The 15,753-nt window shown below is 31.4% G+C and overlaps 1 protein-coding gene across 4 annotated transcripts; it reads left to right on the top strand.

Annotated features, from left to right (window-relative positions):
• The first annotated feature begins 465 nt into the window (after positions 1-465).
• LOC110997135 (6-phosphofructo-2-kinase/fructose-2,6-bisphosphatase) lies at positions 466-15,196 on the top strand. Of its 4 annotated transcripts, XM_045634824.1 has the most exons (11): positions 466-901; positions 9,162-9,287; positions 9,487-9,647; positions 10,044-10,178; positions 10,485-10,745; positions 11,197-11,415; positions 11,614-11,848; positions 12,083-12,210; positions 12,480-12,509; positions 13,003-13,071; positions 13,659-15,196. In XM_045634824.1, exons 1-10 carry the CDS (start codon positions 736-738, stop codon positions 13,021-13,023), a joined length of 1,482 nt encoding a protein of 493 aa, XP_045490780.1. In that variant the 5' UTR covers positions 466-735; the 3' UTR covers positions 13,024-13,071; positions 13,659-15,196. The 4 variants fall into 4 exon arrangements, with proteins under 4 accessions (XP_045490780.1, XP_022120825.2, XP_022120826.2 ...); XM_022265133.2 differs by lacking the exon at positions 13,003-13,071; XM_022265136.2 differs by lacking the exons at positions 466-901; positions 13,003-13,071 and adding an exon at positions 8,278-8,455.
• Positions 15,197-15,753: the final 557 nt, after the last annotated feature.

Here is a 15,753-nt window from a genome sequence, read left to right as displayed (position 1 = left end):
ACTTCTGGTTCGAATTAAATAGTTATTACTTAATCAAGATCTCTAGGACTCTATATTGAACAATAATAACATCACGACAGAACGGAATTCATGAAAACGTAAACCTAGAGAAATCGGAATCAAACGAATCGCGCCGTCTTTTGTTTAATTTGTTTTATATTCTCCTCGAAATAGTTGAAATCCTCTCAATTATTTTCGTTTCACCTCTTTTATTCAAGAGGAAGCTATTTCATAAGTACAATAAGCAATATTTCTGTATAAAAGCCCAGTTGCATTACTTAGAATGTGCCCGGCTAGAATTCTAATTTCTACTAAATCAGCCCGTGTTGATATTATGTATAATTCCATGATTTCTTGCATAGTACAATGGATGACGTCAGTATCTGATGACGTTAAAGTTCTCTATGTTATGGCAAACTGCCTAAAATCAGTCCAGTCTCGTATCAAGACAGTTGGTACAATCATTTAGTCCCAGTCTTGTTCGTGACCGCAGCGCTGAAACGCGTATCGATAACTTCGTATTATTATTTCGTATTAAATGACGTTTTTGTTCGCTTGTTCCACACAAACTGCGCAGTGTGCAACCGCTCGGCACAGAAGAATCATATTGTTCTATTATATATTGTAAATTAATTAGTTAATACACTCTGGTACAATCAGCTGATATAAAGGACATCAAATAATTCGACTTGAAATTGGAATTTTAATTCAGTCATGCGGAGATAGCGCACGCAGATGGACGTCACCAACGGTCCGTCGTTGCGTTTACGCGGCGGTGTAACAAATTGTGAAAATAAAAAACATGATTTAAATTTGTGTACAAGTGTGATGCCGGCTGAGACCCAGCGACTCCTGCCGCCAACTTCGGAGACGATTATGACCAAACCGTTTCCAATACGAGGTAAATATCTATAAATATAATGCGACAGCTGCGTTTGTTAGCGGAATCTCTGAGATGTAATAAAGGAACTAAGATCGATTTGGTTTCGCGACAGGAATTTGTGAGTTAGGCGTTCATTAAATGCATTGGTTTACTAATACATTCAAATGTTTTAGTACAAATACCACTATAATAATAAAATAACTGATTACAGGACATAAACATACTGTCAAGCATAATAATGTTTAATTATTTTGACTTTTATGATAACTGCCAAGAACAATTTTTTAATTATGATTTTAAACTGTTTACTTGTATATAGAAACGTATTTTTAATTTTACATAACGTATTATATTTACAAATGAAGGATTTCGGTAAGAAAACATAATTTTGAATAGAACAATTTAATTTTGTTTCATTAATTGTAGGAGATACTATTTTAGGTACCTAAGACCGTTTAAATTCCAGATTTCTTTCCTTTTCTGATATAGATATTATTACATTCCAGCTTGCCAATTTTATATTTATCGACTGTTACATTTGCATTCTCTCAAAATTACTCTCGAAATATCTTCAATCAATTAACAGATAAAACATAATTTTGTTTAGACCATGACATGCATATTATAGTATTATTATTATTATATATACTATATAGATAATTACTTACAATTAATTGGTAGGCTAATTGAAAATTCCTATATAATTAAAATTCTTAAGTGCGATTAGTCTAGTTTGTATTTGTTATATCGGTAAAAATAACAACCAAATAAATTTTAAGTTTGACGATTAGAAAACAGTTTGGATGTCAAATTACGTAAACAATTAACCCTCAGATCCTAAGTAAAGACTAAAACTTTAATTTCTTCAATACCAGATTCTAAAATATATGTATATACTTTTTATTATTTTTAAATTATTTAACGTCTCAGGAGAAAAGAATTCCTCCTTGAATTGAGATGTAGATGTATTCTTTTTAATACCTTCTATTTCGCGTTACAGTATCTGTATCGCTCTTTCTGGCTTAGTATTTTTCTTCGCCTACAGAAACTTCGAAAAAATATCGTTTAGTATATGATTTGGACAGTTCTCATGACAATATCCGTTTGGCTTGCGCAATAAAGATGGAATTGAGCTGGGTTCTGCTCGTAGCTTCTCCCGCGTTAATTTTATGATAGTGATAGTACACTTATTCCAAAGAATCGACAGTGGCAGTGGTAGGAGCTCACTGCGACGAATCTTCATCCCAACATATTAATGTATTATTGTAAATTTTATATTGTTTATGTTTGTTGGTTTGTTCGAACTCCATTATAAGTATTTGAAAAATATATCTTATCATTCTTGGCAAGAGTTAATAATAGTTAAAAGACTAAGAAATATTTTTTTTGAATTTAGAATGCGCTTGTAAAAACTTTCTCCCCTTGTTCTTTTTCTTCTGTTCAACTAATCAGACACCTCAAAGCTAGATTTATGTCTAGACAATACGACTTAGGAGTTTTCTCGAGGTTATATGTAATCCTATTTGAACTATGCATTTTAACTAAATAAAGTAGGTATATTGACTGGATTAATATATAGTATTGTTAAGTATCGAGTCAACAACGTCAGACCTTCAGTTACACTACCTTGACCTAGAACGCAAATTTAATTATCTAATACTAGTTTTTCTAATCCAATATTTTCTAATCATAAATAAACTTTAGAAATTAAACCACTATTAGGCAAGTCTGCTGCATCAGTTGAAAAAAGAAGAAACTTATAAAAACAATTGTTAAATTGAAATATATATCTAGTAATTCTAGAAGTAAGCTGAAGTGAGTGGAAGCAATAACAATTAAAGTTATGGACAGGATTATATATATCGGTTTGCCGAGAGATTTCGATCCCGTACGTGACAAGAATCAAGCAGTCTCTACTAGGGTTGCCAGATTTTTTTTCAGCCTATAAGGGGCAATTGCTTGTATGCGTATCTATGCAATAAATACGGGAATTCAGTTTTTTACCCGGGAATATTAAAAAAACAAAATTATATATAGGCATCGTCTTTAGGATATTTTTCCGAGGAGCAAACAATTTTTATTGGTTTATAAAAATCTTTACAAGTATAATCGTAATAAGTCGCTAAATTATGAGTACATTTATTTCTCACATCAGCCAACTTATTGGGAATTTGTGTGAGTCAAGTGGACTCCCACAAGGAAGTTAGGAACGTGGAAAGGGTTTGAGCTAGGTTTGCGTCAGCATTTTATCCACATTTTACAAAATAGTAATGTATAAAGATTTCATTATAATAAAATAGGACAACGATTCGAATACGGGACAGAGACAGTTCTGCCGGGACATTTTAAACTAAACCTAAAATACGGGACGTCCCGGGAAATACCTGACATCTGGCAACACTAGTCTTCACATACTCTAAACACCTTCCCTAACTCTCGCCACTATGGAATAGAAAAATATCTCCAGAGTCATGCATTTTACACTTTAATGGGACACACACAAAAACTATGAATTCTTATAAAATACCGTTAATAATGTAAAGTCAGCAAACCAGTCTATGTAACTGGTTTTAGTGTTGAATTAAATGAAAAATTATTGTTATAAATCAAATCGTAAAGATTTATAGTTCCACGAATTCGAGACGCGCACCCGCCTTTCTAATAAAGAATACAGATAATACAGAACCATACAGATAAAAAATAATTGATATAAGGATTAGTGAATTTAAAATGGTTTTATATTTATTATAGTGCACTTGTGGCTTCACTCGAATGTCGCATGCGCAGATAATGCAGCTTAGAACGAGGTCACGCTCTTGATATGGAAAGCCAATGTATTACTACTGTTATCTATATATATAAAATGAATTAAAACAATTATCCGTGGTGCTACAAGCTTGTTAGGTTTGGGCCTCAGATTTCTGTATCTTTTTTAAGTGATCAGCCACCTGTGCCTAAGACACCGTCGACTTTTTGTGTCTAAGGCAAGCCGGTTTCTTCACGATGTTTTCTTTCAACGTTCGAGCGTTGTTATGCGCACGTAGAAAGTGCATTGGTCAACAGGAATCGAACCTACGACCACAGGGATGCACATTGAAGCCTCTAGGACAACACTGTTCAATTTAAAAATAATACAATTACAAAATATCCATGATGGACTAATTAAAAGTCGATCGCAAACAGTTTACCACAGACCAAATGTATAAAATTCAACAAGGCCAATTTTATCTCCTGGGTGATGTAGGCCGCACCAGTTTCTTTTATGTCAGAAAAAGTTAGAGTTGAGTAGGTATAATAAAACAGAATTGACAGGCTCTTTATTTTTAGATTAATATTAATTATACATTCATCTTTTATTTAACAATTCTCTTCTTCAAATTATTCATTCGATTCGTTATAGCCACAAACAAAAAAGATTTTAAACACACTCCTACAGATATTATAATATACATATACGAAAGGATCCACACAATAATGGGCAAGATTTTGTATTTTTATTTTAAAAAACTATCTATTAAAAAAACGCGTGTCTGTCATGACTCCTGACAATATAATAATAATTCTCTTAAATAAGTTCAGACGATTTTCTTTTTGTAAATACTGATAATATAAGTGCCTTTATACTTAATAAAAATCGTAGAACTGACAATCATTCTATAAATATACGCAGCAACAAATTGAATGCGTTCGTGGTAGACTTTATTCTTACTCTATTTCGATAAGCAGCCATAACATGAGATGAACGCGTGATTTTTGTGTATTTTGGGTTACTTGGTTTACAACGTTCAACGTTATATATAGTTTAAAGTAGTAGCGGCTTTTTCTCTAAAAACACAAGATAACATGTACATAAATCTAAATATACATTAAAACTAGGTATGAATAAGTTAAATTAAGAACTTTAGTGTATAACTATAGTATTGTCTTTTATAAACATAACTTTTACACATTTAAAGAAAAACACTTTTTTAACGGATTGAAGTTATGTATTATTGTAAACTTATGATAAGTTCTAAAAGAGTTTTTCTTCAAACTTAAGTGTACATTGTTGCCCGTCTTTGTTTTGTAAATAAAAAATCACTGAACATTCCTTTTTAGTAAAAAAATATATTTTCATAAATCTATAATGATACGTTACTAAACTATTTAGTTTACGTGTAGTAAATAAGTAAAATTAATCTTTTTCAAAAAATAAATGAAAAAAAAAGGGAAACTACAAAAATCGCGTTTGCTTAGTGGAGAGTTCGTTATAGGAATCTATTTATATATAATATTTTAACACACGAATATACAGTATTAATATCTCCTCCAAGTTTGATTTTGTTTGAAGTATACTCTTCGGCCGGGTTCAAGTATACAGGGTCTAATTAAAGATTTAGTTGGCGCCCTGTAGATGTACCGATGACCTCAGAGCTGGTGGTTTCTCCACTCAACGAATAAGTATCTAGCAAATAAATGCCAGCATTAAAGATACACTGTCATGGAAATCTAACGTTTTCATTTCTAATAAAAAATAATTATTATTATTTCCTTTGGCGTATGTAAGTTCAACCAAGTATCGATCTTGCTGAAACCGCACTTCCAAACTGACACCAGTTCTTTGTTCTGATTATGAATGGACTAACTCGCGGTAACTGGTTCGGGCCAGGGTATAAGGCGCAATTTATATGAAGGACGTACTCGTAATTTTACTTTCATTATTTCGGCCACTTGTTGATCGCCTCAATGAATTTACATAATTTACCACACTTGACAATTTCTGGGTCATATGTTTTATCCATTTACGAAATGCGTATTATGTTCCTATGTTTAGTGGCGTTCTTCATTATTGAAGGTTGTGTTGGTGTTGCATATCTGTCTCCATTGCACCCAGTCCCCTTAAGATTATTATTATAAATTATATTAAAAGTTTAACAAAAAATCCCTTATAGTAACTAAAGTAGTAAAAAGTATTCAGGATGTTTGCATTGTAAATAGAAATATCTAAAAATACAGATAAGATAGCAATGTCACGTCTTTAAATCTAAATAATATGTAGATTATTTAACCGCATCATTGTACAATACAATTAAACCAAAACATTGTAGCTATTAGTAGTACTCTATTTACAGCCTAGACTAATGAATTAGGCATATTTTGTAGCTACATCAAAACCGGTTGTAATAATAATTTATGCGCCGGCCGGCGCGCGTCATGACTCACGGCCATGCACTGAACGCGTGCTTTTGCTTCAGAGTAATTATTATGCTTTCAAAAGTAATCACTCTTTCAAGCTACGTATGTAAATTTCGCCATTCAATATACACATAAACGTACCAATGTCAATTTTTTTCTGCTAAAAATTAGCCTTCTAATGCGGCATGGCCCATGGGGCAGACAGTGCACCTACCGGTACGTGCAGATACCGGCAAACATCTTGAACAAAGTCCTTACTCCTTGCCTGCGCAGAAGCGATTTTTAGGTATCACTGGGAGGGGGGTGGGGTCAGTTGATGTTGGTGTCCCGCGCTGCAATACGATACGCAAACTTTCTCCCACTCCTTGTTTAATGCTCAAGAAGTTTGCCGGTATCTGTATCAGGCATCAGTCAAATTTATAATTTAATCAATTGTTAATCAGTGACCTAGTTATTTAAAGTTCCGCTTGTCCTACATTATATTTACATGCGAAACAACCAACTTTCGTTTGATATAGAAAAATAAAATTGCTGCATACTCTTCTATGTTCTGGATATATTCGATATCATATCAACGTTTGAGCGTCGCAATATTTTCTTATTGAACAATTTATTGATTGAATGTTATTGAATATGATGAAGAGCACGAAGGTTTGTTATCTATTTCTTTATTTTAAAGTCTGATGTACAGGCTCTATGTTTGTCAGCGACAACGCATAAAATGATTACTTCCATAGGTACATTACATAGTCTGCGAAGGATATTTAATTTTTGATTCTTCACTCTTTTTGTGCTTAAAGGACCATATTTCTAATAATACTAAAACATCGAAAACTCTTGCAATTCGAAATATTGTATGTTATAAAGTTTGGCCCCTATGTAGGTTAAGAAATTTGTAAATACTGTATATTTGTGTGCTGAAAATAAAATCGATTTATTTGTACTTATGTCTCACTTACTCACACTAAAGCAGCTGGCAACTTAAAAAGTATCTTGGTCTCCGATCGAGAATCATCTAGCCGCTGCCCTATACTACCTTTTGCCAAACGCTGGCTTTTTGCTGCAGCAGGTCCTTCTTTGTTGATCCAGTGTTAACTGGGTACACTTATGAGTATACATAATAATATCTCACCAAATAAAAAAATACATAAATTTCAATAGTCAGAATTTGTATATTATAGACCTTCAATCAATTAGTTGTTAGAAAAAAAAACGTTTTTGTACAAACAATGTAAATTACGTTAACTACTTGAACTTGTGAATATAACTATTCGAGATTTTCACATTTAAAACAATATACTAGAGTTATATCATTGAAGAATAGTTTATTTCTTATTATTATTAAGTTTTATTACTCATTGTAGATAATTTAATCGCATCAGTAAACTAAAATGTAATAATTAACGTATAACAAAATAAATTTAGTGTCTTAACAATATAATATCAGGGTATTAAAATAAATATTCAATGAATGATGAATCAGTTGATATAAATTAATAAACCAAGTATTATTAATTAATTGATTAGTTGGTATAAATAATCTTGAAGACTAGTCGTAAGTACAAAAAATATAAATGATTTTAAAACAAATGGTGACTTTCACCAGTAAAGTACTCGACACAGAACTTAGCGTTCAAGCGTACGATCAACCAGCCTCCAGAAGATCCATTCCTTATCTGGTATTGGTTTTTATAACAAACTCCCAAGCGAAATTAGAGAATTATAACGGAATAAACTATATGCTCCCATTAAACGTATGTATATTAATCAATAAAGTTGTTCAGATAAAATGAGATAGTAGGATTCGTTACGTAATTTAAATGGATGTGTTACGTAGATAATTTTCAGTCATTAATTGTTATCTGAATTTGTTGGAATGTTCCTGTCTGCGGTTCATCGCTGTTCACGTGATAATGCGTCTTGATATAAATTACCAACACTCGTTACTTTATATAGTTTACTTAGAGTTTGATATTGTTGCGGTAACGGTAGCAGTAGCGTCTTGGAAGCAATTTATGTAAAATATTTATAAATATCAAATAAAGAAAATAATAAAAAAGTATTACTCGGAACAGACGGCTTGTAATCTATGGATTTCATGTTCGTACGTAGGTCGTAGGTTAGAGCTTGACAATTGACATTGACAGTAGACATTGCGCTCAGATTGACATTTCACTGGTTGCTATCGTCAATTGTGCTTGATAGTTGATGATTATAGTCATATTATAGTAGATAATAGATCGCGAACCAGTGACTGGGTTAGATTGTGATTAATAAACATACTTAGAGTTGATAACATTATTTTATCTTATTCTAAAATACCTGACCAGATCATGGATCTAGACGACAAGCGCGTTGAAGGCTGGAAATATCTAAACAAACAATTTTTCGGTGATGGTTAGTAACAAGTATTTTTAATGGAGAAAGGTGTTTATAATTATATCAAATTTAATACTAGAACTGGAACGGTCTAGCATCTAAGAATCATCATTACATTTTCACAATACACCTTTGAAGATATACGTTAAGTCTTGTTCCAACATTTTTAAATAATGTTACTGTTTATAAAATATAAGGTCAATAAGGTCGCTATCGCTCCATAACGTTTCCTATATCTCAATATAAGCTTGTTCTACGTTATCGTTAATTACATGTGAGATAAACCTTGTCATAAATGTAAATTAATCATCTATCACTTAGTTGTTACAAGTTATACTCTGTTTGTTTACAAAATTGCCATTAACTCAGTCATTTGCAATGATCAGCACATTTGATTATGTCTATTAAGTTTTTCTTTTTAGATAAAATGAATGATGATATACCTTTGCTTTTATAACTATCTACTACTTTTATTATAACAATAAAACAGTATACAGTGATGTATTTTATGAGTATAATTTGATTGATTCAAAATTATTAAACATGCATCTTATTAAAATAACTATAAAAATCACTAAATATACTTTGATTAACTACTAAAAGCTGTTAAGTTTAAAATATAAACTTGTCTACCTTTGACCCTTAATTAAAAACTTTATCTATTGTTGAAAAACATATTAATAAGAGCTGTTAGGTGTTAAGCCATTTGTTTGAATTTGTTTAGGAGAACGAGCAAACTATGTAAACATTCCGCATGTTATTGCAATGGTTGGCCTGCCAGCTCGGGGCAAGACATACATATCTAAGAAGCTGTCAAGATATCTTAATTGGATAGGAATTAATACTAGGGGTAAGTTATGCTATCTAAATGGTGATTGTTTTACATTCACAAACTTATAAGTACATATATATATAACTATCTGACAAAACTTTGTTACACATTTGTTTTACCTTATAGTACGTCTGCACATTTTCCATTCATAAATTTATCAGAACATAAATAGCCTTTAATATCCTTTAGGTACTAAATACCTGATTATCTTTTGTAGTATTTAATCTTGGAGAGTACAGACGACATGCTACAACTGCATACACAAGTCATGAGTTTTTCAGAGCTGATAATAAAGAGGCCATGGCAATACGGCAACAATGTGCGCTGGACGCATTGCATGATGTTTGTGAGTGGCTGGTTAAAGGAGGAGAGGTTGCGGTGAGTATTTTTTTGTCTTTATTTTCAACATCCTTTGATAGATTATTTACATATACTTTGTTAATAAGATTTATAATCTTCTGAAGAGCTTAGTGAAATTATTTAAAAAACGGGTATGTTTTGATAATATTCTTAAATACTTAAGAATATTATCAAAACATATTATTCTTTTTAATACTTAACATCAGGTGAGCGTCCTGCCCGTTTGCCCCCTGTTCTATAAAAAAAGAATATATAAATTAATGCATCAGACAACAAAACTATGCACTTTTAAAATGTTTCCTTTGAAAGAAAATTATCATATTTAATGCTATTAAAATATGCATAATTTTTTAATGTTTTTACTACTATCAATATGTGGTGTGTACATATATCACTATTATGGTATAATTACAGGTGTTTGACGCGACAAACTCAACAATGGAGCGACGGCGAATGATCCGAGAAATCGTAGTTCACAAAATGGGCTTTAAACTATTCTTTGTAGAGTCCATTTGTGATGATCCGCGCATTATAGAACAGAATATTATGGTAAATATTAATCATTCTTCTAAATATTGTCATGAATTTACTATCTACTAATTGAGTTTTGTGGTTTATGCAGTAAATAAAAAAAATATAACTATAACATGACTCTGTATAACAGGGAGTACAAATCCAGTTCCAATTGTCTTAAGATATAATCTAATGACAGACTGAGCGATTGACAGATCTCCCTCATGCAACTAAATATGTAATTAGTATATTCTTTGTTAGTCTTGATGAAAAGATTTTTGTTTAAACACTGTATTTAAATACATAATAGTTTATATTGAGGAATACGAAAATTAATTGCAGGAAGTAAAAGTAAGCAGTCCAGACTACACAAACATACAAGACACAGACAATGTTCTAGATGACTTTTTATTAAGGATAGAGCATTATAAAGAAAAGTATGAACCGTTGGACGAAAGTCTTGAATCAGAATGCAGCTTCATGAAAATATATGACACAGGAGAAAAAGTGGTTGTTCATAAACACGAAGGACATATTCAAAGTCGGATTGTATATTACTTGATGAATATACATATAGTACCACGGACCATTTATTTAACAAGGGTAAGATATATTTCTTATAATAATTTAAATTTAAGACTAACTGAATTGATATTAAGATATGGCTTGACTGTCAAATCCAATACATTTTTGTCATAATAAATTTTTAAGCATTAAACTAGACTGAGGTTAGCTCTCAGTTACGATCTCACCTTAAGCAGTATGTCATATTTTGACACATCTTGAAACTAAACTATAAAAGAAAGTGAAGTAAAATATGGGCCCTTCCTGTATTCCCTCAATATACTTTTATGTTGTATCTTACATAACTTAATTTCTCAGGAATCAAATGTGGACAACCTTACTATGACCTTTATTAATTATTAAATTTACACCACTACTTTAAAAAAGTTACTGCTAATAAACTCTGTCTAGTAGTTTTTGTATTTGTCTGAATTGTTTTATATATTTTATTTTTATAAATGTAGTGATTATTATTAATGTATCATTCCAGCACGGTGAAAGTCTTCACAACTTAGTGGGTCGTATAGGCGGTGATAGCGAGTTATCAACCAGAGGAAAACAATACGCCAGTGCACTAGCCACATACATAGATCAGCAAAATATCCCCGGTCTACGTGTTTGGACATCCTGGATGAAGAGAGCCATACAAACGGTGAAGGATGTCCGAGCACCACAGGAAAGGTGGAAGGCCCTTAATGAAATTGATGCGGTAATTAACAATCCCATATAAATAACTGATATCTCAAAAACTACTGAACCGATTTTCTTGAAATTTTGACTGTTTCTTAATTTGGAATGACTCTATTAATCCCATCTACACTCATGTTAAATTCATAACCTCATTTTTTTGGACGGTTATGACAAGATTATGCACTTGATAATACATATTATATTGTTTATTGTTTAGGGGATATGCGAAGAAATGACCTATGCGGAGATACAACAGAAGTACCCGTCAGACTTTAATTCCCGGGATGCGAACAAGTTCGCCTACCGGTACCCTCGAGGGGAGAGCTACGAAGACCTGGTGGCACGACTGGAACCGGTCATCATGGAGCTGGAGAGGCAAGGGAATGTTCTGGTGGTGTCCCACCAGGCCGTTATGAGATGCCTCCTGGCCTACTTCCTGGATAAGTCTGCTGGTGAGAGAATTTGTTTAGCTACACTGAAAGAGACGAAATTGTTCACTATTAACGTTAATTTAGTTGGAATAATAAATTCAATTATATGTAAAAAATTTATATTTTTAATGATTCGTGTCTCATTGTCATCAAGTGAATTTCTTCGTAGGTGGGTAGACCTTGAATATTTTTCTTTTAATTATTTAAATCTTTTTTTTTAAAGATTATTTATAATTTACATACCATTATTTTCAGACGAGCTGCCATATCTTCATGTGCCATTGCACACAGTGATAAAACTAACTCCGGTAGCTTACGGCTGTCGGGAAGAACATATTAAATTGTCCGTCGATGCCGTAGACACACATCGGCCGAAACCATCTGTATGTATAAAGTCGTTAAATATTCTTGTATACCAAATGATAGATGATTTTGGAATTTTTTGTGTTGCTTTATTTTCATAATTTTAGATTATTATTACATTTAAAATCAGAATAATTTGTAGTAAAATATTTAATAACAAAATATAGTTATACTACATATAAACTATAACATATCTAGAATTAAGTATTCGTGAAAACGACTGGCAGTTTAGTTTTCTTTTTGTTTTCATATTTTACCCTTAATTAATATGTAGTATAATGTCTAACAGGAAAAAGAAGATACGGACGGCAATGGAAAAGTACGCAATTTGTAAATGTTACCTAAATTTAATTGTCTAAATAATTAATTAACTCCCATATAAAACCTCAAAGAAAAACTTGGCTTACGCTTTTGTATATTTGATTTATATAATATCTCTATATTAGCACCACAGAATAATCTTAGGGCAGATTGCAAATTACTGCAGCAGAAAAAAAAGTATTACAATTGATATATATTTTTGAGTTTGTCCCGCCATATCAATAGCTTTAATCCAATTATAGACAATTCCTTAATTTTACTATATATTATCATAAAATGACTCCAAAACTCAGAAAAAGTGCGAAGGGTGACCTAAAAAAACTCATAAGAAGTGTCCAATCACTAGACTACTGTCTAGCTAGTGTTGTATGTCTGTGATTGGCCTAGATTTGCTGACTAATATGCTGCCATTCTAATTTTCTATCCCCTAGTTTATATAGAAATCTAGTAATAAAAAAGTTTCTACATATTCACGGGGCATTAAATTTTAGGTAACATTTACTGAAACATAGCAATAGCATAGCGGTTATAGGTACAGGTGAAGTGGGGCCTGTAAAAAGTTAAGTTTGTCAAAAAATTGTTTGGGAGCGGTTTGGTTTTAAATTGAGCTTAACTGGGATTGCACAGAAATTGCTTGTGGTTTTGGTCAGGTGTTATTAGAATCAGTTTTGCATATTGGGTTGGATTTCACTCGTGGAATGTGATGTTAGTTTTAGTCCCAAGCAACTATTAACAATAAAGAGCGGATTGAGTGAATTTTTTTAACTGTTTGCAGTGACAGAGTTTAGCCGGTGTTATTAAATCTGAAGTTTCATATTACAAAAGTAAATCAGCATTAACTTCAAGTATGACAATTTCAGTTTATTCACAAATGTGACAAGTCTCTCATAGATACTAAATGTTCTATTCTCATTGACCTATAAAACTTTACGAATAAGACTATTACCATAAACAATACGATACATCTAAATCCGCTCTTGACTGGTTTGTATATATAATATTATCCAGGGTTATTTTTGTGAAAGGGCTTTGTGAAATTTCCTAGGTCTCTAGTTTAAAATGTTTAATCTTAAAAATAGCCCGTTCCATTGGGAACGGTCTCTGTACAGGCTGGTTGAGAGAGACAAAGTCACTTTTTATTCTACAGGTGATACCAGCTCCGCCCATTAAGTCGCCAGTTCCACCTGTACTCAACGGTGAAGCAAATGGAGATAACAAAGAGGATCAACACTAGATGGCGTGCTCAGCTGAAAAACATTATACCTGTGTTGTTAAGGTCATATGCAATTTTTGCCATGGACTTTTTAATAATGCGAAATAAAATTTAGGAAATTGTACTTTGATTTAGCGATTCAATGGGTAAGTTGCAGCAACGAGACTTACCGCTAAGTCTGACACCTGTTAAAAATGTATTGGATTTTGACGGCAGACTTAGTTCTTGCTATGTCTCGTTTCTGAATCTCACCCTTAGCTAGTTAAATAAACAAAAACATTTTAGGTAAAAACCCAATGTTTTTTTTACTAACTAATGTTGGAAGCAAGTTTTACTTTAACTTAAAAAAACGGAAATGCATTCAAATCTGTTAACGGTTGAAACGGATTAAATTTGAATTTGGTGAGTTGTATCATTATAATCTTAAATCATTTAAACTAGGACATCTATTTTAAATGCAATTTTTTATATAAAAAAAGATTTTATTGAGCAAGTTAAAACATTTCCAGCACTTAAGTACTCATTCCAGAAGGTGCTAAAAATTCAGGCAATTTAGAACATTTTGTTCTCACATAATCTATCTCAGGGTTTTCCATTTTGCAAACAATTTGTGCTTAAAAAAGACAAATTGTTTTTAGCCTTGACTAACAAACTATTTACTTTTTGAACGGACCGTTTAGCGTGTGTAAGAACTTAGATATGACATTCACCATAGATAATACTTGTGTTATTAAAGCTGATATTAAATATATAATCTTTATGTGATATTGTGTTTACGTCACAATCATTATCTGTTAGTAGCTTCAATTCTTTGTTACTGCAATTAATTTTTAAAAATAACCAAGCTATTGTACAATATTTTCATATATAAAACATTTATATTTCAATATTAAAATTGTATTGTCTCTGGTAATCAGGTCATTCATAGAATGAAGAATGAGACTGATGTTAAGTGAGTGTATTTTTAAGTCATGTATATTACGATACCGTGATTAAAATAAAACATGAAATTTAATTTCATACTGTTCATTGTAATGAATATAGCGCGGAGTCACTGTATCAAAACTACGAAAATATTAAGTTATATTCTATCATTAGCAACAATGCCATCTGTGATTTAATTAAAGAACTCGGGTATACAAATAACTTTCTATTTGGTTTTAGGTTGACTTGTTTAATATTTAGAATAATTGAGATTACTCTGTAATAAAATGTGGTATGAAATACCAATTAGATTTGATTTTGCAATTCCAAAGATTTCGTTTGGATGACAGATTTTTAAAAGTTTTATTTCTTTGTACATAGTGACTCCACCTTTGTATATTTTTATAAAAAATCTCACTTGTCTATACATCTGTAACCATTTTGTTTATATTATTTAAATAAGGGGTTTTTACAAACTGGCTATATGTTAATTGTAAAATAATTATAGTAATTGTTTATTTAATATTTAAATATAAGTATATGTTAAGTAGTGAGACGTTTTAATTTGTCCCTTGCATCCATTAACCCTTTTCATTTACCATTAATAATTGATTTCTGATATTCAAAACATGTTAATTTTTTTTTTCAAATAAAAGCAGTTCTTATAATTAATGGATAAGTTTACAGAAAAGCAAATATGTATAAATAAAGCTGTCCAACAAAAAAAAATAGCAAGGTTTCAAGGTTCAATTTGTATTCCGAAAGGATTAGGACGTGGTCTGCGACAAAAAGCTAAAAAACAAAAAAAATATCGTTATAAAAAAAGAGTGTGTACTTATGTACACGCGTTAGAAGTTATAATTTTTTTGCATATGTTAAGAAAATAACTAATATTCAGTAGTGATTATCGATAAATATTAAAAATTTTATTTTAAAAAATTACAAAATTAAATAAAAAAATTTAAATTATTAGAAAACGTGTTCCAAATATAAAAATACTAGAATATACAACTTGAACATAGTTATCGATTTCCATGCTACATAGATCTAACTTTACGATGTTGAATTTAGGTGATGGTATGCGCGCGTATTGTAAAAATTTACT

This window comes from Pieris rapae, chromosome 4 (assembly GCF_905147795.1).
Source record: "Pieris rapae chromosome 4, ilPieRapa1.1, whole genome shotgun sequence".
In the NCBI taxonomy this organism is placed as follows: Eukaryota; Metazoa; Arthropoda; class Insecta; order Lepidoptera; family Pieridae; genus Pieris; species Pieris rapae.
The sequence above is the reverse complement of the archived record's forward strand: the minus strand, read 5'-3'. Positions and strand labels throughout refer to the sequence as shown.

What these genes read in the sequence shown, in the direction of transcription:
- LOC110997135 (XM_022265133.2), top strand. Translation starts at nt 736, where the DNA reads ATGGACGTCACCAACGGTCCGTCGTTGCGTTTACGCGGCGGTGTAACA. An exon ending in CCCTTAATGAAATTGATGCG is followed by an intron (nt 11,416 to 11,613) that starts GTAATTAACAAT and finishes TTTATTGTTTAG; the next exon opens with GGGATATGCGAAGAAATGAC. An exon ending in CTTCCTGGATAAGTCTGCTG is followed by an intron (nt 11,849 to 12,082) that starts GTGAGAGAATTT and finishes CATTATTTTCAG; the next exon opens with ACGAGCTGCCATATCTTCAT.